The sequence below is a fragment of the Papio anubis genome, chromosome 19 (genome assembly GCF_008728515.1).
Source record: "Papio anubis isolate 15944 chromosome 19, Panubis1.0, whole genome shotgun sequence".
Classification (NCBI taxonomy): Eukaryota; Metazoa; Chordata; class Mammalia; order Primates; family Cercopithecidae; genus Papio; species Papio anubis.
The window spans coordinates 23,156,217-23,183,008 of record NC_044994.1 but is presented as its reverse complement, the minus strand read 5'-3'; the positions used below and the strand labels follow the sequence as shown (position 1 = coordinate 23,183,008).

The following is a 26,792-nucleotide window of genomic DNA, read 5'->3' as shown; positions in this document are numbered from 1 at the left end:
TTGGATTACATCAAACAAAGCAAGGCACCAAAACCATGAGCATATTCTAATTTGTATAAACTAATCTGCTGCCAAAATTTCAAAGCCAAGATTCTTTAATTGATTAGACACGAAATGGATGTCTCAACATTTAAATGCTTCCAATAAAATTTGTACTTGAGGGTGATTACAATGAACAAGTATCCACCAAGAATAAATGTGACATATTTCACAGAATAGCTTGTGAAAATCAAATAAAGATTTGGTGGGTCTTAGTACCATAGCCAGTTGGTTGTTCTGAGTCCAAAGGTAAAGATTTTTTCATCAAGAGTTTTCATTGGCTTTGAGTTCACATGTAAAAAATTACACACTGAATACAGAAATGGTATCCTTTCCAAGCCAGATGTTGTTTTGCCCAGTGCTTTAAGTTTTCAAATTAATAAACAGTCCACACTCTAAAGACACATAGTAAATACATTAAATGTGTTAAATATGAATCTGTAAAGGAGGTAATTTGATAATAACTACAATGCATTGGGTTTACTAAACCTCGAAAGATATTACAGAAAGATTACTTGCAATATTACTGGGAAATATTACTTAAGAATAGACTAGTTTTCTTCTTATTTATTTATTTATTTTGAGACAAAGCCTTGCTCTGTTGCCCAGGCTGAAGTGCAGTGGTGCTATCTCTGCTCACTGCAACCTTCACCTCTCAGGTTCAAGCAATTCTCCTGACTCAGCCTCCTGAGTAGGTGGAATTACTTGCAACATTACTGGGAGATATTACTTAAGAATAGACTAGTTTTCTTCTTATTTATTTATTTATTTATTTATTTTGAGACAAAGTCTTGTGTGTTGCCCGGGCTGAAGTGCAGTGGTGCTATCTCTGCTCACTACAACCTTCACCTCTCAGGTTCAAACAATTCTCCTGACTCAGCCTCCTGAGTAGCTGGAATTACAGGTGCACACCGCCATGCTTGGATAATGTTTGTATTTTTAGTAGAGATGGAGTTTCACCATATTGGCCAGGCTGGTCTAGAACTCCTGACCTCGTGATCCTCCTACCTTGGCCTCCCAAAGTGCTGGGATTACAGGCGTGAGCCACCTAGTTTTCTTATTTTCGGCAAGATAGTTTTAACTATCAAACTATTGCAAAAAGTTCAAAATCTACTGACATCATACAGTTATACCATTTATGACATAAAAAATTCAAGTTTGTACACATATACATTTATACACACACACGATAATTAAGAGTTCAAAGGAAAGAGAATAAAATCTGTGACACTAGGAAAATATTTTATTTCTTAAATTAATGTATGACAAAGGTAGTGGAAAATGTGATTCCATTAATTTAATTATTTAATTTTCATGGCCCCCACGTTTTAGAGTAGTAGGTGCTGAGCACATTCCAAACATAACCTCCCTTTTTCTGCTTCTCATGCACTAACTCACGGCTGTCATTCCTGTAAAACTTGTTCCACTCCTGTTTCATCTGACAAACTGCTATGACATTTCTTCCCTGCAGTGAATCTGGAGGAATGTCTCAAGTCGCCCAGCCTAATCCTGTCCAGTGACCCTGCCTTCAGAATTCTAGAAGATGGCTCAATTTACACAACACGTGACCTCATTTTGTCTTCTGAAAGGAAAAGTTTTTCCATTTTCCTTTCGGGTAGTGAGAGACATGAACAACAAGAGATAAAAGTTGTACTGTCAGCAAGAGAAAACAAGGTATAAGGCAAGGGCTTAAGCAGCCTAGCACAGTAATCTGCTTATGGGAGTCCTTTGTGTTATATACTCCTTTCACGTTAAAATCCATGCTATTGAATGACAAGTTTGTCTTTTCCACTTACAATTAGTGTAAATAAAGGCTAGACTTTTAAGGAGTGGCAGAGCTATTTACAAACTTTTATAAAGATGAATGACTCTGTAGATGGGGAGCAAAGTAAGAATATCAAAGTTTTCTAATAGTGATTTCAAGTTTGGCAATAAGAACAAACCAACCTGAGGAGCAAGGACAAGACAAGGGCGGGTCTAAAACTCAGCGAAATGTGATTCAGGCAGGAGACGTGGGCTCCACCCAGTGCAGCTCTCTTCCTACTGATTGCAGGTTTGAGTCTCTCTTTAAAGAGGAGAAGACATTGTCTAAATCTTACTCCCATCTCACTAGAAAATTCTATAGGGGAGCCCCTCTCTTCAGAGAGTGGAGGTGTGGCCAATCCACAGGACTGGTTTGAATATTTGACTCTAGGCTCATTTTCTTGCAGTGAGTGGTAGAGATCAGTTCAGAAAGCAGGAAGGAGAAAGTTGCTGTAATTCACATCTCATTTTCAGCAAATTCACCACAATAAATTTCATCTTATAAAACCATGAATGATTCTATTTATGAGAGGACTTCCCAACTAAATTCTTTTTGATTACATGAACTCCTCTTAATATGCTTAAGACTTAAAAAATGTTATTTTGTATCCACATTGTAAAATCCCCACATTATATAAAATCAAGTATACTTGCGAAAATGCTCAGCTGTGTCTATATAGATGTATAAATGACTGTATTGTAGAGTGAGGGTTTTAACAGATTTTGGTTGTACCACTCCTAGTGGAATGAAGTTGATCATTAAATATTTATTAATAAATTGTCTATTTTAGGGGGGTTTATAACTTTTCAAAGTGGCGTCTTTCCAAATGTCCTATACATTTCCTGGTGGTTAACTGAGTAAATAGAGAAATAGGTAGAACAGGGGAATGTAATGCAGTCTGAGGTGTGTGTGTGTCTTATCAACAGAAATACTTTGCTGATTAGCCATGGGATTGTAATGTATAACCCTTACATCTGTTTGTTGATGTATGTGTAAAAAATCACAGTTCCAAAAATGATAAGCAATGCTACATTTCTTTGTTTCTTGTCAAATGTAGGCTCCTAAGAAGAGACATACCAAAGACACAGCCCTCAAGCGCAGCAAGAGACGATGGGCTCCTATTCCAGCTTCATTGATGGAGAACTCATTGGGTCCATTTCCACAACATGTTCAGCAGGTGCATTTCACCTTATTTGATTTTATACGTGTCCAAATTTTTGGTTCTTAAACTTTTCATTTGAATTGCACAGCATATTGAATCAGAGCTTTAATGGTACAAGTAATGATCATCTATTCACCAGAATTAGGGTCCTATAGAAGTGATGCAGCATATCTTATTACTTTCTTACATGTATCATATTTAGAAATTTAGAAACAAGTTTTATATTTGGAGTTTCTGATGCTCTTAGGTCTATGTCTAAATTCCCCAAAATACTATGGTAGACTTGTTAACACTAATGTACAGAAGGCATACCTACACGTTTTGCATAGTTCAACTCTTGCTTAAACTAGCACTCATCTTTTATAAAAACGGCCTGTATTTCTGCTTACTAAAGATTGCCTCACTGCTACATAGCTAGAATGCAAACATAGAACAGTTTTGAAATTTTGAAATATAGTGGCATGAACTCAGCTCACTGCAACCTCCGCCTCCTGGGTTCAAGCGATTCTTCTGCCTCAGCCTCCCAAGTATCTGGGATTACAGACACCCACCACCATGCCCGGCTAATTTTTGTATTTTTAGTAGAGACAGAGTTTCACCATGTTGGCCAGTTTGGTCTCAAACTCCTGATCTCAGGTGATTCACCTGCCTAAGCCTCCCAAATGTCTGGGATTACAGGCGTGAGCCACTGTGCCCGGCCAAAATTTTATAATTCTTGAGGAATTAATTGTGGAAGAAAAGTTGCATTACTTCTAGCTTTATTAATCAAATAATTTTCAATTCCAAAGAATTCAAAAATCACTGAAACTGTTACTATTATTTAAATGAAGATAAGAATAAGTAAATAACAATTGAAAAGGTGTATCACTCTACAAATGTTATAGATATACAAATGACAAAAAAGTTGAGATCAAATAAGTGACAGAATTTCTGGCTTTGCACAATGCAAAATGCAGATAAAAATTTGGAAAACTTGGCAGATAATGGGCACCTAAGCAGAAGAAAGAAAGAATAGGAGAGTAGGAAAGAGGGCTAGTGGTAAAAAATAAACCGTCACAAGAGGTTAGGTTGAAAATATTCATGATGACATATTTGTTCTATTCCTAAATTATTACTGCAGATCCAATCTGATGCTGCACAGAATTACACCATCTTTTATTCCATAAGTGGACCAGGCGTGGACAAAGAACCGTTCAATTTGTTTTACATAGAGAAAGACACTGGAGATATCTTTTGTACAAGGAGCATTGACCGTGAGAAATATGAACAGTTTGCGGTAGGATTATTGAAATATTTCCTCAGAATTATATCTTCATTACTGACTTACTAATATTTTCAAGTATGCTTGTTCACATATTATAAGAATCAATTATTTGATTTAATATTCAAGATATTAATATGCAATATAAACTTTAAATTTCTATTTACCATTGATGAGGAAAAACAGTGGATATAATAAGGGAAGTTGGGGGGGGAAGGTATAGAAAATATAATGATAGAATTTTAAAGGATATATTTTGGTCTATAATCCTGGATAAATAACAAAGAATTTTACTGAATTTAAAGTTATCTATAATAAAATAGTTCAATTACTCTCAACCATGTGACTGAAGAGTGTGATTAGTGAGTATTGTGGTTAAAATTGTAAAACTCAATAAAATCTGACTTCTGAGGTTACATCGATTGGAACAGGGAATGTCAGAACAACTGCAGCAAAGTTAGTGGGTCAACATGTAGAATGCATTTGGAGTCACACGAAAATGATGGCAATGGGAATAGAAAAGAACATGCATGAGAAACACAAAAATGCCATAATCTCTAGAACTTGGCAACTGATTACAAAGATTTATGAGAGAGAGGGAGGAGTTTAGTGCCTGGAATTTTAATCCTAGTTCATTTAGAAATGGTTACAGTAGGGAAAATTAGAAGAGCTAGTTGTGGTAAAAAACTGAGTTAATGCAGAATTCACTTTGGGTAGGTTTAGCTGGTTCCATGAGTGATGAAAATCCATTCATCAACTATTTACTGAACACTTACTATGCACAAACCACATTAGGGGGGTGTAGGAATAATTTGGAGTTTAGAGGGAAAGGACATTAAATACATACTGGCTGTTGCGGACAAGGCATTCATTTTGAAATGAAATTTCTGATATGTATATGCTTTTATTAACATTTTTATTGTGAAGAAATACATACTTACAATAGAAAAATGAGAAAATATAGGTAAAGAACTTACAATTGAATTATCCTGAAATAGTTGTGATGTCCATTTATTTGTCTGTATATGTAAATCTATACATAATAGAATTGTATTTTTATAAACTTTAAAAACACGTGTTAATAACATAACTGGGGGAAATCTGCATGCATTCTAACAAGTAAAACCGCGTACAGTTAATTCAGAGAACACCTGTAGTGCGTGGTGTTCAGAGTGGGAGAATAATGAGCAATAACACCGAGAGGGGATTGAAACCACATGGCAGGCAGAGACTGCATCTGTGGGTTATCTCTCCCTTGCATCATTTCTTAGTTACGGGTCTTTGGGAATGATTTTTTTTTTTAAATGTTGCATTTTCCCCCACTGCTAGGCTCACTTTTGTGCATAATTTGTCATTTGAGAATACATTGATGATATTTTCCCTTCTTTCAGTTATATGGCTATGCAACAACCGCAGATGGCTATGCACCAGAATATCCACTCCCCTTGATCATCAAAATTGAAGATGATAATGATAACGCCCCATATTTTGAACACAAAATGACTATCTTTACTGTGCCTGAAAATTGCCGATCCGGTAAGTTCACATTTTATAGTAGCATGATAAGAAGATTATTTGACATTTCATAAGTATTATAATTAAAGATGTTTACCTTTTATCATTGCATTTTATACTTTTTCTGGTATTTCTGATTACACATACTTTTTCCCATGAGGAATTGTTGTTATGTGACATTCGTATTAAGGGCCGTAAATGACTCTGAGCAAACTTTTTTAAATTTAAGCAGATGCATAAGATAAAATATTATACATTTTCTCTTTTATATCATGATTTTATAATTCTGGTAGCATTTATTTGACTCAATTCTCTCCAGGGTGGGGTTGTTGCTGAAGTTGGTGTTTGATTTACCAATGCATGCTTAGAAAGTCTGCAGTGAAGGAAATGTTGCTCAGTTTTGCCACTGGGAAAAGTCGTAGTTCAGTATAAAACGGACTACACCCAGAAATTCATAGAGAATATTACAGGGGATTTACACATGGACCAGGGATCATTTTTTCTTCCAACAAAATAAGATGTTATTTTTTTCATTCATTCATTCATTCATTCAGTGGTTTTTAAACAACTGTCACTTAAGGATATGTAGAAGTCTAAACGTAGGAAAATTCAACTTTTCCTTCTAAGCAAGAAAAATACTCAAAAATACTGATGTAACCAAACATACAGGAATGTCTATTTTATGGTGTCAAGGAATATTTTTTAACAGACATTTGAAATTCGAAGGATTTGACTTTTGTAGGCTATGTATGTGTAGTACCGGTTTATATTAAAATCTTATACTATCAGTGTTTTCCTGAATTCTCTTTATTAAATGACTGTTGGATATTAGCTTTCATTTTAGCCTAGTTTTGTAACCAGTGTTTAGGATGATGGCAATTTTAGGAAAACACTAGATTTTTGCTTCCATTGAATTCCTTATTAATATTTTAAACACAATTATGTAGAACATTTTAAAATGTTTGACTTTCAAGGATATACTACATAAAACGTTCTAGTTTTATGAGATGATGTACTTCTGAAAGGAAAACCTTTCTGTGCTCATCTTGCTACCCACATATAGAAGGTAGCTAATTGATACATCAAGTAACTAACTGGTTAGATTAGTACACAACAGATCTGAATGTGCAACAGACAAATGCCATTCATATTAAATATAAAGATATTTTATATTTTTAGCAAGTACATGTGTGTCACAGGTGCATTTATGAAACTGTACATAATTTGAATCTTTATAAAGTTTCAATACATTTTCAAGGAACCAGAAATGTATCATGGCATGGAAATAGTGATCTGATATATAAAACATAAACATCGCCTTTTTTGGCATATCTTCCCAGCAAAATGAAAAAAAAAATTTAAACTGATTTGATGCTATGTGCAGCCAAGACTGTGACCCAAGACTACTAAGGGGTGTAACAAGACTGACTAGTTTATTTTCAGATGTTGCAAGAGCAGTTGTTATTTCCTGTGGCCTCCTCCATTCTGTTTCCATGTACATATGTGTGTATAATACTGCTGTTTCACAATGCTAATGCAATGTGTCTAACACTCTCATGTCTGGACTATGAAGCTTGTCTAAATGATACACAGACTGCTGTGTATGATTTTGTCTTGCATATATTAATAATTATTTGTATACATCAATAATGTATCACATTTATTAAAGTATAAAAGGATAAAATATTTGTTATTACGTGAAAAGATGCGGTATTCCTCTGATTAACATTATCAAGTTGGGTTATAAAAGAGACAAGGTATACAGAGAAGGTCCCATTCAAAAATGGTCCATGAACACTTATATGCCATTGGTGAGAATATAAATTAGTTCATCCCCTGTGGAAAGCAGTTTGGAGATTGCTCAAAGAACTAAAAACAGAGCTACTATTTGAGCCAGCAATGCCATTACTAGGTATATACCCAAAGGAAAACAAATCATTCTACCAAAAGACACTTGCACTTGTATGTTTATTACAGCACCATTCACAATAGCAAAGACATGAAATCAATCCACGTGCCCTTCAATGGTGGACTGGATAAAGAAAATGTAGTACACAAAGGCCATGGCATACTATGCAGCCATAAAAAATAATAAAATCATGTCTTTTGCATCAACAGAGATGCAGCCGGAGGCCATTATCCTAAGCAAATTAACACAGAAACAGAAAGCTAAATACCACATGTTCTCACTTATAAGTGAGAGTTGAACATCAGGTACACATAGACACAAAGATGGAAACAATAAACAATGGGGATTCCAAAAGGTAGGAGGGAAAGAGGAGGGAAGGGGCTGAAAAACTACCTATCTGGTACCACATTCACTACGCTGGTGATGGGATCCTTAGAAGCCCAAACCTTAGTATCGCACAATATACCCCTGTAACAAACCTGCATGTGTACCCCAAAATCTAAAATTAAATTAAGTTAAATTTAAAAATAGCCCATGAACTTGGAGAGAAAGAATTTCAGAACTACTGTTTCTAAAGGTACTGTGGGAACTGTTCTCATCTACGTAGAATACAAATCATGTTATTCACAGGAGCTACCTAACTGAAGTTCCTGAGTAAGGGAGGCTTGGAGACATTTAGAACAGTTTCACATTCTTCAACTTAACAGTAAAACTAATCTACTTGTGGTTTTGGGCAGAATTTGCTACAGCAATGCCTTGATTTTAGTTTGTTTATGATTCAATTATATGGGTGGAAATTTTTATCACTTTTGGATTTTTCTAAACAGGAACTTCAGTGGGACAAGTGACTGCCACAGATCTCGACGAACCTGACACTCTCCATACTCGTCTGAAATATAAAATCTTACAACAAATCCCAGACCATCCAAAGCATTTCTCCATACATCCAGATACCGGTGTCATCACCACAACTACACCTTTTCTGGATAGAGAAGTAATGATGATTAATTAACTTTCCAGTCATTCAACTACATTTAAACTGAGAATGAGAGAATGTTGCAGTATGGCCACTCTGGCCTCCTTTCTCAGCATGCTTCTGTAGGCTGTGGTTAGGGCTTATCTGGAGATGTCCTCTGTCCTTACAGAGATGTAGGGAAGGTACCATATATTAGACAGGGTCTCTCTTGAAATCAGTAATCTGGTTTGATCTGTTGATGATAAAATTGCTTTACATTTATTTTATTTTTGTTTTTAAAAAACTATTTTTATCTGACTCCAATATGCTTAACTTTTTAAATTAATAAACTTTGGTGTAGCAGCTTTGGGTTCACAGCATAATTGAGTAGAAAGTACCGACGGAGGCTGGGCGTGGTGGCTCACACCTGTAATCCCAGCACTCTGGGAGGCCGAGGCGGGCAGATCACGAGGTCAGGAGATCGAGACCATCCTGGCTAACACGGTGAAACCCTGTCTCTACTGGAAACACAAAAAAATTAGCCAGGCATGGTGGCGGGCACCTGTAGTCCCAGTTACTCGGGAGGCTGAGGCAGGAGAATGGCGTGAACCCGGGAGGCGGAGCTTGCAGTGAGCCGAGATTGCACCACTGCACTCCAGCCTGGGTGACAGAGCGAGACTCAGTCTCAAAATAAAGAAAATAAAGACGGTTCCCATATACTCCCTATCCCCCTGAACCACACGTAGCCTTTCCTGCTATCAACATCCTGCCCCACAGTGGTATATTTGGTACAACTGATACACTTATGTTGACACATCATTATTACCTAAAGTCCATAGTTCTCACATTGTGGTTCACTCTTGGTGCTATATATTCTATGAGTTTGAACAAATGTATAAAGACGTGCATCCATCATTATAGTATCATCCAGAGTGGTTTCACTGCCCTAAAATCCTCCTGTTGAGGATTATTGTGCTTCTGTAGTACTTCTCCTATTGATGGCTTCTTCCCTCTTAATTCCTGACAACCACTGATATTTTTACTGTCTCTATACTTTTGCCCTTTTTTAGAACGTCATGTAGTTGAAATAATATAGTATGTAGCCTTTTAAGATTGGCTTCTTTCATTTAGTAATATGCTTTTAAATTTCTTTCATGTCTTTTTAAGTCTTGATAGCTCTTTTCTTTTTAGCACTGAATAATATTTCATTGTCTGGATGTACCAGTTTATTTACCCATTTACCTACTGAAGGACATCTTGGTTGCTTTCAAGTTTTGGCAATTATAAATAAAGCAGCTTTAAATTTTAAAATGTTATATTAGACACATCACCTTTCCATTGTACCAATCAGCCAATATCTTGTTCTGTACTTTTATTTATGTTCTTTTTAAACAAAATTATATGTAAAAAAGAAGATTTGGGCCAGGCACAGTGGCTCACATCTGTAATACCAGCACTTTGGCAGGCCAAGGCAGGCAGATTGCCTAAGCTCAGGAATTCGTGACCAGCCTGGGCAACACAGTAAAACCCTGTCTCTATGAAAAATACAAAGATTACCTGGGTGTGGTGGCGGGCGCCTGTAATCGCAGCTACTCTGGAGGCTGAGGCAGGAGAATCGCTTGAACCTGGGAGGCAGAGGTAGCAGTGAGCCAAGATCATGCCACTGCACTCCAGCCTGGGTGACGGAGCGAGACGCCATCTCAAATATATATACACACACACACACACACAAACACACACACACATATATGAATATTTGTACAATAATCATATCTAAACAGTGGTTGTGAGAATTGCAAGTTATAGGAAATAAAAGTGTTCATTAATGTACTTTTTCTTTTTTTTCAGAAATGTGATACTTACCAGTTAATAATGGAAGTGCGAGACATGGGTGGTCAGCCTTTCGGTTTATTTAATACAGGAACAATTACTATTTCACTTGAGGATGAAAATGACAATCCACCATCTTTCACAGAAGCTTCTGTGAGTATACCTCTCTATTCATTAATCTAGATTTATCTACTTTTTCAAAAAACATATCTAGAATTTGGTAGCTCTGTGAGATCACACAGTTTGATTTAAGTAACTGCTACTTACAAATAACATAGGGAGAAAAATATGATTTCTGTACAAATAATTGAAGTACTAGTTATTTCTGGATGCTAGGGAAATAACCATGCTCTTGGCTACCGAAGAGCTTCTTAGCCCTAGGTGTGTTCATGTGTTCAACTTTTTTTTTTTTGGTGTTAAGCTCTACTGTCAGATTCCTTGGCATTAAATTTTTTAGGTAGGGTGAAGGAGGAGAGGCTCTCTCTCTGGTGTCCTTTGCATTTCAACTTCTTAAGATGAATAAGGAACTAGCCTATGGAGACAGTAGTACAGGCTGGCTCACAACTCCAAACAAGCTCTCCCTGTACTATGAGCAAACTTTTCCTTAGGCAGTAAACAATAAGATATATATAAAAATAGATGTGTGTGTGTGTGCATGTGTACATATATATATTTATATTTTATGACCATAGTTTTGGGAAATGGTTCTCCTTTTCTGAACTTTTGATAAAGAAACTCTCATTTTTTCATTAATCTATTCCAGAACACAAGTCAGAGAAGGAAAAACCTGCAAGCACAGTGATAGACATATTCATGTAATTTATTATATGAATCCCTACAATATATGAGGATATATTTTAACCCATGTTTCATATGAGGAAATAGAAAGTCTGTTAAGTCAAGATCTCATACTAATAAACCATATACAAGGAATAACCAGGATTCAAATCTAGGTCTATTACGTCCCAGTGTCTGTCATCCTTCTATATGAATTCACCTTCTATCTCTAACAGATTCAATTTACTACTTCTTTCAGTCTTTAATATCTTACGATTTTGTAAGATATTTTTTGTGGAGGGCTATTGTTTAATGTCTCAAAAAAGGGGAAAACTTTCCTGCTAAAGATTTGCAAGTGAATCAAAAGTACATTTGGAAAGATTGGTGTGAAAACAATTCTTCCAGAAATTAGAAGCCAACATATGTTATAATTACCTACAAGTACTCAGTGTTTAATATATTAGCGTAAAACATTTATTAAGTGCTTACTGTGTAAACATGGAAGACGATAGACTGTAAATATTGTGGAGGTTCAGAGAAGAGACAAATCTGAGTTCTAGAATGATTAGGAAAATTATCTCAGAGAAGTTCAGAAGGTAAGACTTGGGGTTGCCTTTGAAGAATGGAAAAGATATGAAAAGGCAATTTAGGAGGAAAGAACTAAGCTACGCATTCAATTTGTAAAACGTTTCCCAATATATTGAGGGCAGCTTTTCACATCGCTTTATTTTTTCTTTAAATACATGTTTTAGAATATAAAGCCACATTGTCAAAGTTGTAAATTGATAATAATAAGGGACAATTCTTTCAGTATATTACAGAAGTAGAAGAAAACAGAATTGACGTGGAGATTTTAAGAATGAAGGTACAGGACCAGGATTTGCCAAACACTCCTCACTCAAAGGCTGTATACACAATCCTACAAGGAAATGAAAATGGAAACTTCAAAATTAGCACGGATCCAAATACAAATGAAGGAGTGTTGTGTGTTGTCAAGGTAAACAAATAAAATAATCACGCTATGCTTTAAAATATCCTAACTCATGCACTGATTTTAAGAGATAATTCTTACATGTATATGACTAGAATACTGCAATGCAAGGCCAAATGATTTATATTGGTTTATATAAATTTTTTTTTTCTTATTCTCTTACTCTAATTTTCTCTCGTAGAAGAAGGTCATGTCAGGTACAATACTCATTGTTCTTTATATGAAGAAAACCAAGACAGAGAAATATTGAATACTGAACAAGTTATTTGCTTTAGAAGGGGTCTTAGACACTCACTTGTCCACATTTCTATTTTATAAGAACACACAAAAGAAGAAAATGGAAGAATCACATTTGAAATCAAGCCTCAACTATTCAACTGCTTTCATGTTCATATTATATTTTATTTTTGCCTCTCTATGATGTATTCTGCAAGAGAGACTATTGCACTAAATATTCAGTAACTTTTCCCATTAATCCCCCTGTATTCCAGGTAGTCATTGCTTTGGATTTTAAAAATTTAATTGCAATTACTGGTTTCTAGGATGATTACTTTAACTGGACCTAATTTTTTTTTTTAGTCCCTCTATCCATAGCTCTCACTAACTTCTTGCATAGCTTCCTTCATTAATTTCTTAGAGACAATGTAAGTCCTCAGAAGGTTCAGGCAGACATTGTGTTCTCCTGATAAGATTTTTAGAAAATATTCTTTAATTATTTTACTATCTACTTTTTCTTTCTTTATTTCTTTTCCTTTTCTGGTTGCAGGTTTTTTCCCCCTTTATTTATTTATTTTTTTCACCCTTTAAATGTTGTTTTAGGATTCTTTCTAATTATTCAGTTTAGGACTGTATTAGTTTGTTTTCATGTGGCTGATAAAGACAAACCTGAAACTGGGAATGAAGAGAGGTTTAATTGGACTTACAGTTTCACATGGCTGGGAAGGCCTCAGAATCATGGTGGGAGGCAAAAGGCACTTCTCACATGGCAGCAGCAAGAGAAAAATGAGGCAGAAGCAAAAGCAGAAACCCCTGATAAACCCATCAGCTCTTGTGAGACTTATTCACTTCACGAGAATAGCACAGGAAAGACTGGTTCCCATGATACAACTACCTTGCCCTGGGTCCCTCCCACAACAGGTGGGAATTCTGGGAGATACAAATCTGGTTGAGATTTGGGTGGGGACACAGCCAATCACATTAAGGACCAAGCACTTTCATCAGGAACTAAACAGCCTGAAATCTAATGTGCTTTGAAAAGGTGCTGTTAAATATTATTCTATCTTTTGACCCAGGCATAGAGTAACTGCTGTATTATAACCAAATTTCTATCTAATTATTTTATATACTTAGTTTGGAGGCAATTTAGTAGTCACTGTTATCCCATATAATAAGCAATGAAATCGTCTGACTTTTTTCATACACTTATCTTGCATTTCTGTTAATATTTAAACTTAAAATCAAAAAGGCTGGAGGCAAGATCTTCCAAAAGAAAAATGAGAAGAAAAATGGGTTGAATCCGAGAATCAACAATTTTGCATTTGGCAATGTTTGTCACTTTAGGAAGCTAATTATTAGTCTTTAACTGTGTTAGCCCTAACTTTGGGTCACATTTTAAATGTAAAAATGGTATTTCTTTGTAGAAAAATTTGAAATTAGAAGCCTTATATATAATGTTATATATTGACTTATTAAGGTATGCTTATTTAACAGCCATTGAACTATGAAGTCAATCGCCAAGTTATTTTGAAAGTTGGTGTAGTTAATGAGGCACAATTCTCTAAAGCAGCGAACTCACAAACTCCTACAATGTGCACTACAACTGTCACCGTTAAAATTATAGACAATGATGAGGGCCCTGAATGCCATCCTCCAGTGAAAGTTATTCAGAGTCAAGATGGCTTCCCAGCTGGCCAAGAACTCCTTGGATACAAAGCACTGGACCCGGAAACAGCCAGTGGTGAAGGCTTAAGGTGATGTACTTTTCAAAAAGCTCCTTAGTTTTAATTGTTATGTAAATTGATTTTAAAGTTAGGAATGTTTCTTGTATTTTCAAAATGATAGATTTTAAGATCATGTCCCTTCTTTGATTTGACCATTTATATTTGATTTCTAAAAATTAGGTATCAGAAGTTAGGGGATGAAGATCACTGGTTTGAAATTAATGAACACACTGGCGACTTGAGAACTTTAAAAGTGCTAGATAGAGAATCCAAATTTGTAAAAAACAACCAATACAATATTTCAGTTGTTGCAGTGGATGCAGGTGAGTGCCATTTTCTACAGATAAAGTATAAATATAGAATATGTTTTTAAGGAAACCTTGGGTGAAATCTGTTTATTTCTAGACAAAACATAATTCAAACAGTGTTTGCATTATTATTATTCATGTTATTGGAGATCACCCAGTTTTGGCTCCAGTGCATCTATAATGCAAAGCTATGAGGTAGTGAATGACCAAAGCTTAAGGCTTAATTATATCACAATAAATTTAAATGTAATTGCATCACAATTAAAATTGAGGTCTAAGATTTAAAAGATGATCTATATTATTAATTTCTGCTGAGGAAATGGTGGCAGACTCAAGGATCACCGTTTTTTTCAGAAGTACAGGTTTAGATACGTTATGATTTGAGCTTGCTGAAAGGGTTCAACACACCTAAAACAGGTGGGTTCAAAGTAAGTTTGTTCTGAGCTTCTCTTAATGGAGAACGAATCATTTATCCTATTTTATAAAGGAATGGTCAAACAATGACTTAAGTCTTTTGTGGTGGTTTACAATCTTTTACCAAGGTCAATTTTAGAATCAATTCTGTAAAGAATGTCTTCCAAATATAGTAAAGTAGTGATCTGGAACTTCTTTTGAACATGCACATTTCTATCAGTAAACCACTTGTTAGTATGTTTAAATATATATTTATGAATGTTTTAAAATATTTGCTATCATATGTATTTATGTACATGTTCTACTATATTAATGTATACATCATAAAAATATGCGGAACATATTAAAAGGATGATAAAAATATAAGTAGAAGCTACACTTTTTCATTTTATCATATTGATGACAAATTTACCATAAATTGTGGCAAATTGCCATAAATAATAAAGATAAATGAATGGGGGCTTTTATAACGTAGCCTATTCTTTTGACTACGTGCCTAATCCAAGAAGGTTTCCACTCTTTTTATCTGCATATGCTGGATGTTCGACACAAACTAGCTGATACAGCAATGCTATAGGTTTTTTTACTGCATCTATTGCATTTCTTTAGAAGGAATGGGTGAATGTATTAATAAATACATATCAAATTCCATGGTAATTAACACAAGTTGGCAGTAGTGAAAATGTTCATGCTTATTTATTTGTCCTTTTGACTTTTTTTATAACAAAATGCAAACAATGTGTTCTCAGATATTATACCCTATTTTTTTCTATGATTGCAAAGAATACTTTATGTTTACTCATTTATTCCGCAACTGTTGGTTTGTCTATTAAGTTCTAAGTATTAGACAAGCTGACATGGAAATTAAGAATGTTAAGATAAGGCCAAATTCTTACATGATATCAACTATAGAATTATTATATTTTCACAAGAGATTCTATGGTGTGAGAACTTTCCTCATAAAGAATGTACGGATATTATCAGAAGTGAAGATCAGTTAAGAGCTGCTCAGATTAAGGATGAAAGAGAAGAGATTACAGAAATGCAGAGGTGTAATTTTTTAAAAATAAAATGTCTGAAGCAGAGAAAATTATGGAGAACACAGTATTTAAAAATTAACTTTGTTTTTTGGTGCTAAAAGACAATGTCTATAAGCACAGTCATCATAGTGTAAGAAAATAAAAAGCAAACTTTAACAAATTTATATTCCATGGCTATAAGATAACCTGGGTGTGCTTAAGAAAAAGTAAAGATAAGGATGTTACACATTTTAGTGAAAAACCATACAGTGATATGAAGGATTTTGTTTCTTGGAACTTTAATACACACACACACACACACACACACTTTGCTCTGATGCTCATGAATATTCCTGGATGATAATCTAGGTATTCTTCTACCTTTCTTAGAATCCAACTTTCTTTCTTGTGTCAATCCTCTGTCAGTCAGGCTGTCAGTCGAGAAAGCACTGTTTTACATGCCTTCCACGTAGAGTAGCATTGCTCCTCCTGTCTGAAATTCAGGTCCCTTAACTTCTTCAAATAAATGGCAATGACAAGATTTGTGATCGTTTCCATTAGTCTGGATTCAGTTCTTCTCTAAATACCTTTTGAACTGGGAATAACACTTATCACATATGGTGTGGCTTCTGTAGAAAAGGCTGCTTTCGTTGTTTCTCATGTACATTCTGTTCTCTTAACGAGATTAATTATGAGTTCAATTTTGTAGAAAGACTGTTTTTCTTTGTAAACCATCCCTTTCCAAGTATCTGGCAGAAAATGTGGTATACGTACACACGGTGCAGGTGCTGATATTTGTCATTCCTTTGTGGTTTGAGAGTCCTATGAATCTCCAGGTTATAAATTTCACTACAAAAAGCTTTACAATTCTAGGGACATAATTAGCACTTGGAAAAACTGGTTTTAATGTAGAAAATTGAGATTAAACATTTACTAAGTGCTTCTTTATTCTTCCCTTCTGCAAAAAGGATTTTCTTAAGATAACAAATATTTAAGGGTTGTCATGTAGAAGTGGCAAACGTTTTGCATGGATAGTCCAAAAAGAACATGAGCAAATTATAGGAAATTATTAGGAGGCATATTGTAGCTTAGTAAGTAAAAATTTAAATCTTTTAACAATTTTAAAATTTATAGAATAGGCTGATTTATAATGTAGTGATTCTAGTTACTGAAACATTTGAGTAGCAATGAAAAAACTACTGCTTTTCAGAATTGCTGTTGAAGTGTTATGAAGATTTTTAGTTAACCCAAGGTGTACTTTCTAGCTCTGTGTTTGTGATGTTTCTTACTCATTTATACTTGGCATTTGCTTATGTGCTTAATTTATGGTAAGTTTTAGAAGTAAATAAACGCACCCAATGACCTTTCACCATGCTCAGCTATTATCAGTAATTACTTATTTTTGGCTGTTTAGCTCTTCCCAGGGGTAAAATAAAAACTAACCATCAACCTCTTGTAATTTTTGATATCTTCTAAGACAAGCTTGTCCAACCTGTGGCCTGCAGGCAGCATGCAGCCCAGCATGGCTTTGAATGTGACCCAACAAAAATTCACAAGCTTTCTTGAAACATTATAAGATTTGCTTGCAACATATATTTTTTAGCTCATCAGCTATCATTGGTGTTAGTGTATTTTATGTGTGGCCCAAGACAATTCTGTTTTCAGTGTGGCCCAGGGAAGCCAAAATTTTGGACACCCCTGTTCTAAGACCTTCTCAGCTTTAGCTTTGATTGCCTTCCATGTAAATAGTTTCAAGCATCTTTCATTCTGTTTTTATCAACATGCTTAAAACAGAGACTGCAATAGAAAATGTTGGTTGAATATGTGATTAAATAAATCTTGATTTATGTTCCTATAATTACCACATTTTTATTGGATTTTTAAAGTGTGTTTTCTCACCATTTTTCTACAAAGAGAAAGGCTTTCTGCTTAAATTTTAAAAGGTGAAATTATACTATATATATCAACTCATCTGTAGTGCATGTAACTAAATTTTTTACTTTATAAAGCCCTCTTTTTCACATTATTCATTTCTTTGTTAGTTTGCTGATTTTAAAGTTGTTACTTATATTCAAATTTATTTACTGTTTTCTGGCAGTCTCAAAGTATTTATATGCTATTGTACATTGCTTCTCCTAATAGCTATATCTGTTTTATTTCTGAATATTTTAAAACTTGTTCAGATAGTTTTAAAATAGGCATAAATAGTAGTTACTTTATTTAAACAATTAGTTTAAAAATCACTGAATAAATTAATTTTGTAGTTATTCACCAGAAAAAAATTTTCCTGAAATACACTACATGATATGACTCAGGGTTATTTCAAATTAAAAATAAAAATAAATTATATTTGCATGGGAGTTATAGTAGTCTTTATGATAAATTCAACAGACGTGTTTCAGAATGTGGACCAATATTTAAAGCAAAAACATGAAAGAGTGCATCAATTACCTTTCTGTTTATTTCAATTTTGATATCTTATCATTTATTATCCTTTGACAAATGGTGGGATTTGACATGTTTCTGAATTTCATTATCTCTTAAACACAAATAATGGGCACTATTTTAACTAAAAATACTATGTGTAAAGTCTTAGGCCATTAATAGTGGCAATCAACAGGTGAGTATGAGACAGTTCCTGTTGTCAAGAACATATGAATGGCATTAGGGCAGAGATGAAAACTTATTTTTCTGGCTTATTCAATTCAACGTTTTCAAGTATAAAAATAGGAACTGCATTATGTTCAATGTGTTAGTATAAAGTTATAGTTAGTTGGGAAGTACTGGGCAAATCACTAGGCTCTCAAGGTGAATACAACTTACTATGCTGTTTTTGCAGTTCAGTGTGTGAGCCAAAGTATTAGCAAAGGGTTCTGAGAAAGCACTGGAATATGGCTGCCATTGTCTGTGGAAGTCAGAAGTTTCATGAGGAGGTGACATTTGAGTAGATTCTTGAAGATAATAGTGTGTTCCCTGACAAAGAAGAGGAGAAAAGTATTCCTAGGAGTGGCAACCTACAAAGCAGACAGGAAGGGAAACACCTAGTGCATTTCTAAAGACGTTTTCAAGGTTTGGGCAAAAAGTATATGATGCAATGCGGAAGCCGAGAAAGTGATTGATAACCAAATGTAAAAGGATGAATATATACACTGCATAAAGAAGGATTTAAGACATCCATTTGATTTTCAACAGGTCATTCTGTAGTGACCTTCCTCATAATCTCATACCTTTTAATTCTGAAAAGCACCTGAAGAAATTATCTGATTCAGCCCTAGTCTTCAAAGAAAAATGGCATGTCCCTATTTTGTAACCTTGATGTCTGAAATCCGGGAAGCATGTATATGAACTCAAGCTCAGACAGCTAGTAGATAGCAGATGTCAACTGTGTATTTTATAAATTGTTGAAAATAAATGCATTTTCATGTGAAGAAATAACCTATTTTTAATTTTTCTTAGTTGGCCGATCTTGCACTGGAACATTAGTAGTTCATTTGGATGATTACAATGATCACCCACCTCAAATTGATAAAGAAGTGACCATTTGTCAGAATAATGAGGATTTTGCTATTCTGGAACCTGTAGATCCAGATGGACCTGAAAATGGACCACCTTTTCAATTCTTTCTGGATAATTCTACCAGTAAAAACTGGAATCTAGAACAAAAGGATGGTATGTAATTATGCTAAATGTTATAGTCAGTAGGGACTTCAGATTGGTGATGGTCCTTTCACCTTAGTTTATCATAATAAATACACATTTATTTAAGGAAATTATTTTATTAACCCTAAAAACAACAATACCTTGTGTTTTTTTAAAAAAATTGATGCCATTATGGTGAGCTTAGACTCTTGTTCTGAATATCCTTTAAGAAAACATGTAAGTCCCTTTCTAATTAACATTTGAGCAGCATATTAAGTATAGATTAGTTTAATATCAGCATAAAGCAACATAAATTACTTTTCTGGCTCTTCTGAGAAATCAAAAATTCAAAAAAAAAAAAAGAAAAATTAGGGTTTATATTCTAAATTGATTCCCGTCCACTGAGAACATCAAGTAGGAATAATATTGCTATGTAAACATCCTATCTGTATGTATTCTCTCTTTTTTTCCCTAGGTAAAACAGCCATTCTTCGCCAACGACAAAATCTTGATTATAACTCTTATTCTGTGCCTATTCAAATAAAAGACAGGCACGGTTTAGTTGCAACACATGTGTTAACAGTGAGAGTATGTGACTGTTCAACTCCATCTGAGTGTAGAATGAATGATAAAAGTGCAAGAGACGTTAGACCAAATGTAATACTTGGAAGATGGGCTATTCTTGCTATGGTGTTGGGTTCTGTATTGTTATTATGTAAGTATATTATCATTATCTAGAATGTGTTAGCTAAAATTTTATCTAATATTTTTAAAACATGGAAGTTTTTTATATTAATAGCCTCTGGGAAATGTGTTCTTTTAAAAATATTGTATCTATTTTATGTCTTGGCGCTTTGAGTGATAGAAGAAACATATCAGTAACAGCAGATTAAATTTAAAGTAAGTTTCGGAGGTGGTAGCCTTAGTTCTTCAATAATTATCTGTGAGACAGTGGGTAAATTATTTCCTCTTTTTTGAACTCATTTTTCCATGTGTAAAATGAAGAAGCTGGATAAAACTATTAAGATTCCTTCCATATAAAATAATATAGTCTTTGCACCAGCCATGCTTATGTAGGGAATACACACATAGAAAAAGAATTTGTGAAAACAGAGCTATTCCAAAATTTACTCAGATATTTATGTTCCATATTATTAATGAAGTGATTTAGCATCATCGTAAGACTTCCATGAGTGGAAAATGGTCACATGAGCCACTGAGGAAAAGCAATACAGGCAAAGGATGCTAAGATTTTGCAAACTGTTATTTGGAGGTACAAAAGTAATAGAAATATTGTCCACGCTTTATTAAGTCTGCCTTTTTCTCTTTCTTTCTGTTTCTTTCTTCCTTTCCTTTTCTTTTTCTTACTCTCTCCTCTGACTCTAAAGAACCCATTTGCATTTATGAACTTTTCCTATAATCTTTACGGTATCCTAATTCATTGATCTGAGTTTCAGATTAAACTGGATATTCCTCTTAGCACTTTATTAGTTGATGTACACTTTTGAAACTGGACACCAATTTTATGTAATTGCCTTTCTTGTTTGTATTTATGCCTAATGTTCTTCGTCTTGTTATTCTAAGCCCTTTAAGTGTGTTCTGTGTGATTTTAACTACTAATGATGCTATCTTAAACTTCAGTTAGATGAAGTTACCATTTCAATGTAGAAGAAATAAAAGACACACATAAGTTAATTCTGGACCTGGAAAGAGAGTATAATTTATCTCTTTAAGCTACAAATAGTATAAATACATTTTTAAAATATTCTGTTTTTAAATCTTGTGACCTAAAGAACTCAATTTGTGGAATGAATTTTTTGAGACATATGCAAGAAGACTTTTAAAAAATCATGTAATCAAATGATTTAATGTCTGTGTTTTACTTTGATCTTTTTTGCTTTTTAGGTATTCTGTTTACATGTTTCTGTGTCACTGCTAAGAGAACAGTCAAGAAATGTTTTCCAGAAGACATAGCCCAGCAAAATTTAATTGTATCAAATACTGAAGGACCTGGAGAAGAAGTAACGGTAAATCAGATTTCACATCCCTTTGAATTGTATGGTGAACAAATGATGACAGATTATTACACAACAATGTCAGTGATAATATCACTAAAGTTTATTGAGCACTTACTATGCTAAGCAGAGTTTCAAGTGTCCTCAATGTTTTAAATCCTTTAAACCTCCCAATTCTACAGGGCTAGGGTTGTCACAACAAACTGAGTGACTTCAACAAGCGAAAAGGATTGTTTCACAGATCCGGAGACTAGAAATCAGAGATCAAGGTGTTGGCAGGTCCATGCTCCCTCTGAAGGAACTGGGGAGAGATCTGTTCCAGGACCCTTTCCTAGCTTCTGCCAATTCCCTGGCTTATGGCAGTGTAAATTAGATCTTCATATGGCGTTCTCCCTGTGTGTATGTCTGTGTTCAAACGTCCCCTTTTTATAAGGATACTGGTTGTATTAGCTTAGGGACCTACTTTAATCCCATATAACCTCATCTTAACTAATTGCATCTACAATGACCCTATCTCCAAATAAGTTCACGTTCTGAGTCACTGAGGGTTAGGACATATGAATTTTTAGGGGACTCAGTTCAACCCATCACACCTGTGATACTATTATTCTGATTTTATGTATGAGGAACAGAGAGGCACAGCAGGCAAGTGATTTGCCTATGGTGAAAAAAATGAAAATGAGTGGTTAGTTTCCATTTTTCAAATTCACTTTATCACTCTAATTTTACTTTCAGGAAGCAAATATTAGACTCCCCATGCAGACATCCAACATTTGTGACACAAGCATGTCTGTTGGTACTGTTGGTGGCCAGGGAATCAAAACACAGCAAAGTTTTGAGATGGTCAAAGGAGGCTACACTTTGGATTCCAACAAAGGAGGTGGACATCAGACCTTGGAGTCCGTCAAGGGAGTGGGGCAGGGAGATACTGGCAGATACGCGTACACAGACTGGCAGAGTTTCACCCAACCTCGGCTTGGCGAAGTAAGTTCCACTGTCTTCGAGGTCATATTACATGGAAGTTAAATGCTAGTTATAAATCAGAATTTCCCAAAAGTTTTACTCCTCATATACCTGGAAGTCAACATCTTTTAAATGTTGCGTTATCATAGATGTGGATGTCTGGTTTAAACCCAAAGAGAAACAGTTTATGAAAGTTTATCTAGGAGTGCCATATGTAGATGTGTTTACAAAGGATAAAAAGTTGACAGCTTCTTCCCTAAAAATTAACAGAAAAACAACCTGGAGTGAAATATTTATTATATAGGAATGAATGGATCATAAATTACAAACATTTCTCAGTGTGCTTGAGTTCTTTGTGTGGTTATGAAGTCCTGGCTATCAAAATCAACCAGATAAATTGTTGAGCTTTACTTTTGAGTTTTAGTTCCTTGTTTTGTTTTATGTTCAGATTAATCAGTATAGGTTTCATATTAGCCAGTTTAATATATTACACTATCACAGTTGTATAGTAGTGTATAAACATAGGAATCATAGCCTATATTGGTTTTCCTCAAATATGTGAAGAAGATACAAAGATACATTTCAAATATACATGTTTTATGTTCAAATGGAAAATTATAAATAAGTTGTGTGATATACGTGTAGTCTTAATTTTTCTAAATGTGCTCACTAGAAGCATTTATTTATTTGCTATATTTTAAGAGTGACTATAATACAGACCAATCCTGTGCATTTTTTATATATAGGAATCGATTAGAGGACACACTCTGATTAAAAATTAAACAGTAAAAGGTAAATCAAAGACATCATTTTTCTGCTAATATGTTTAGGTGTTTTTTAAAAAAAATAATAAAATGTGCTCTTTTTTGATACAGAAGGTGTATTTGTGTGGACAAGATGAGGAGCATAAACATTGTGAAGACTACGTTCGTTCGTATAACTATGAAGGCAAAGGTTCTCTGGCCGGCTCAGTAGGGTGCTGCAGCGACCGGCAGGAAGAAGAGGGACTGGAGTTTCTAGATCAACTGGAACCCAAATTTAGGACATTAGCAAAGACATGCGTCAAGAAATAAATGTGCCTTTTAATAGTGTAATATCCACAGATGCATAAGTAGGAGTTTATTACATGCAGAATGTTAGCAGCATCTGCTAATGTTTTTGTTTATGGAGGTAAACTTCATCATGTATAGGTAAGGGTACTATAAATATGAGATTCCCCTACATTCTCCTTGTCTGGTATAACTTCCGTGTTCTCTAGAAATCAAGGTTTTGTTTGCTAATTCTCTTTTAGGTGCATGTATATATTGCCCTAGTCATGACTGTACTGTACACTTTCTTGCACCTTGTATTTGAAAACTGATGTTACTTTTTGTGCTGTGGAAGAACATTTGGGAAAGCTGGGTATTATAGAGGCCAATGAAAGATGAATTTGTGTTGTAGATGTACGAATTCAATATTTTCTTCAAAATCTTGGGGAGAATTATGTTCTTAGAAATATTTTCTTTGGGGCCAGATAAGTGCATTCTCTCCACCTGAGTGGTTTAAAAAGGACTTTTAAGTATTCGTCAGTGCAGTCTTCAGTTTGGTGATTAAGCTCATTTCTCTTTTACACTTTTGTACTCCTCAGAGCAGTGCTCCCAGCATTGTTTTCTTTCAGGACCCTTCAGAGCACGGTCCTTGGACCTCTGCCCATGTGGATTTGTTCTCAGGTCCCTTCAACTTCTAGGATTATTGGAAAGATAAGGACCAGAACAAGCTCACAGCAAACTTGAGGGGCAGAGATTTTACGAAGATTACCTGAGAAGATTTCCATGAAAGAATTACAATCCCGAGGTTCCTGGGTTGACTTAGGCTCACAAATATGTTTCATTTGCTCAATATGGCTTACTACTGACATTTTAAAAACATAAATACGTTAGCAAAAACATTCACTCTTGAGTTTGGCATAGGCCCACCATATCTGTGGTTGCCACCTGCCATCTCCAAGCATTTGGACAACTAGCCCTGATGGCATTAGACTGCAACTCTGATATACAGAGATTAGCACCTTGAATATGCCAAAAATTGAATTACCATCTGTATTAATAGTTAAGACTCAACCTAAATTTATAGTTACTTTAAGAAAATGGGCAGTCAGAATTAGGGACTAGAATGTTTATGAGAAACCCCATCTCTACTAAAAATACAAGAAATTAGCCGGACGTGGTGGTGCATGACTGTAATCCCAGCTACTCGGGAGGCTGAGGCAGGAGAATCGCTTGAACCTGGGAGGCAGAGGTTGCAGTGAGCTGACATTGTGCCATTGTACTCCAGCTTGGGCAACAAGAACAAAACTCTGTCTCAAAAAAAAAAAAAAAAAAAAAAAAAGAAATCTATTACTGCAACACTTACCAAACATTTGTGGAATGATGAATAAATGAATGCACACATTCAGAAATAATTTTGAATGTATAATATTTTAACAGGATAGTATATTTTATTAATCTAAAAAGAAACTATATATTTAAATAGCATTTTCATAGCCATTTGTGGCAAACTCTATAAATCTATAAACAATAACAGTATGGAAATTTCTCATCCAGAAAACACAAAGACTTAAAAAAATCTATTAACTAGTTAACTATTTTTAAAAATGAGTGGCTTTTAAAAAAATGTTGGGACTAGTCTTCTTATTCTCAGTTCCAAATTAAAGGTGCTTCTTGATATGAAACTGGATATTGGATCAAAAGAAAAAAGTGATTTTAATAAATCAGGTTTTATTTTACAAGGTATCCATAATATACAATTTGTATAATCATTATAAAATATTTCTATGGTCATGCAATTTTTGTTTTCTGATGTACAGTTTGCTCTGATGATAATATCAGTTCTAAAATTTCAAAATATAAATTTGGACATTTATCATAAGTTACATTCTTGAATGTAGGTACAAAATATTCTTGGAGCAATTAAAAATCATTAACTGAACCTTAACTTTAATTGTACTTTTATGTCCAGATATAAATTTTCTTTTCCATAATTAAGCAAGTGAAAAGAAATATGAAGACAACCGAACATATGTAAATTAAATTTCAGCCAATGATTTTTAATTGCTCCAAGAACAATTTGTATCTACACTCAAAAATGTAATAATTAATGTCCACAGGTAGATATCTTAGCAAGAGAAGATACTTTAAAAGCATTAGAAAAATTATTAGAAAATGTGGGAAATAAATTTGTATTAACCAGTTTTGGCTATTTAAAATATTTTCAAAATATCGTTAGAGTTTATCTCAGAGAAACTTTGACTTTTGGTTTAATTAGGCAATTCAAAATCATTCTGTTTACTCCCAAAATTAAATGTTAATTGTGTGATTGATAAAATGTGTGACACTCTATCAGAATGCTTACAAATTTCATTTGTTAATAAAATATTGTATTTCATGAATTTATTTCATATAACTTGTCAGTTAATTGTCAATTAATAAGTTAATAGTTATGAATGGTTTTTCTAGAATTAAATCAGTATTGAGGAAGATATACAGTTATATTTTCTTATCTTGTTTCAGATCTCAAATATTTCATGTGAAAAAATTTCATGAGAACACCAAGATAGATGAAAATCAATGTAATTTTATAAGTGAGCTTCGTTAGACATGTCCTAATTTTACTGAACTTCTGCTTACTCCTGTGCTTATTAAAAGTATTTCATAAAACTTGACATCTATGCATATCTTTACTTTCAGAAAATGTCATATGCTGTGTTATTTAGAAAATGCTCAAAATAGATGTTTTAGAGTCAAAGATTTTTATTATCGCAGAAGAGCTAACTCCCTTTTTATTGTATGTTACTTATGAAAGTTCTGTACTAGTTGAAAAACCTAAATGAAATTAGGGCAATGAAACAATGTATATTGCTGCATTTTTCTACTCTCTTATCTGCTTTTCTAATAAATCTGAAGGAGTGTTGCATTTGACTAGACACTGCATTTGTCTTTCTGTTTTTGTAGAAAAAAAGAAAAAAGAAGCATAGCAGGAGAAAACATTACTAAGAATGGATAGATTCTTGCGTATTTTATAGGGCCCAATAAAATTAAGTTAGCAGAGTTTTTCAAAACTTCAAAAAAATAATGTTTATATAAAAAATAAAAATCACATATATATTACCTCAAATCCTTACTACCAAAACCAAAATAACTTTTTTAAATAGCTATTTTAAATAGACTAATTTAAGTGTATTAGAAGGATTATAAAAACAAATGTGTGAAGTAC

The 26,792-nt window shown here is 34.2% G+C and overlaps 1 protein-coding gene across 2 annotated transcripts in view; it reads left to right on the top strand.

Moving 5' to 3' along the window:
- Positions 1-26,497, top strand: part of DSC1 (desmocollin 1) — a 35,386-nt gene extending 8,889 nt beyond the window's left edge. Inside the window, exons 3-17 of one of the 2 annotated variants that reach the window (XM_003914266.5) lie at positions 1,511-1,713; positions 2,901-3,020; positions 4,126-4,281; positions 5,658-5,802; positions 8,518-8,684; positions 10,494-10,628; positions 12,064-12,249; positions 13,954-14,213; positions 14,364-14,506; positions 19,381-19,593; positions 20,039-20,278; positions 21,469-21,590; positions 22,314-22,562; positions 23,288-23,333; positions 23,417-26,497. In XM_003914266.5, coding sequence (XP_003914315.1) covers positions 1,511-1,713; positions 2,901-3,020; positions 4,126-4,281; positions 5,658-5,802; positions 8,518-8,684; positions 10,494-10,628; positions 12,064-12,249; positions 13,954-14,213; positions 14,364-14,506; positions 19,381-19,593; positions 20,039-20,278; positions 21,469-21,590; positions 22,314-22,562; positions 23,288-23,323 — 2,375 coding nt within the window. In that variant the 3' untranslated portion in view covers positions 23,324-23,333; positions 23,417-26,497. The remainder of the gene's footprint in view (positions 1-1,510; positions 1,714-2,900; positions 3,021-4,125; positions 4,282-5,657; positions 5,803-8,517; positions 8,685-10,493; positions 10,629-12,063; positions 12,250-13,953; positions 14,214-14,363; positions 14,507-19,380; positions 19,594-20,038; positions 20,279-21,468; positions 21,591-22,313; positions 22,563-23,287; positions 23,334-23,416) is intronic. The other variant, XM_003914267.5, reaches the window with a different exon arrangement.
- The last annotated feature ends 295 nt before the right edge of the window (positions 26,498-26,792 follow it).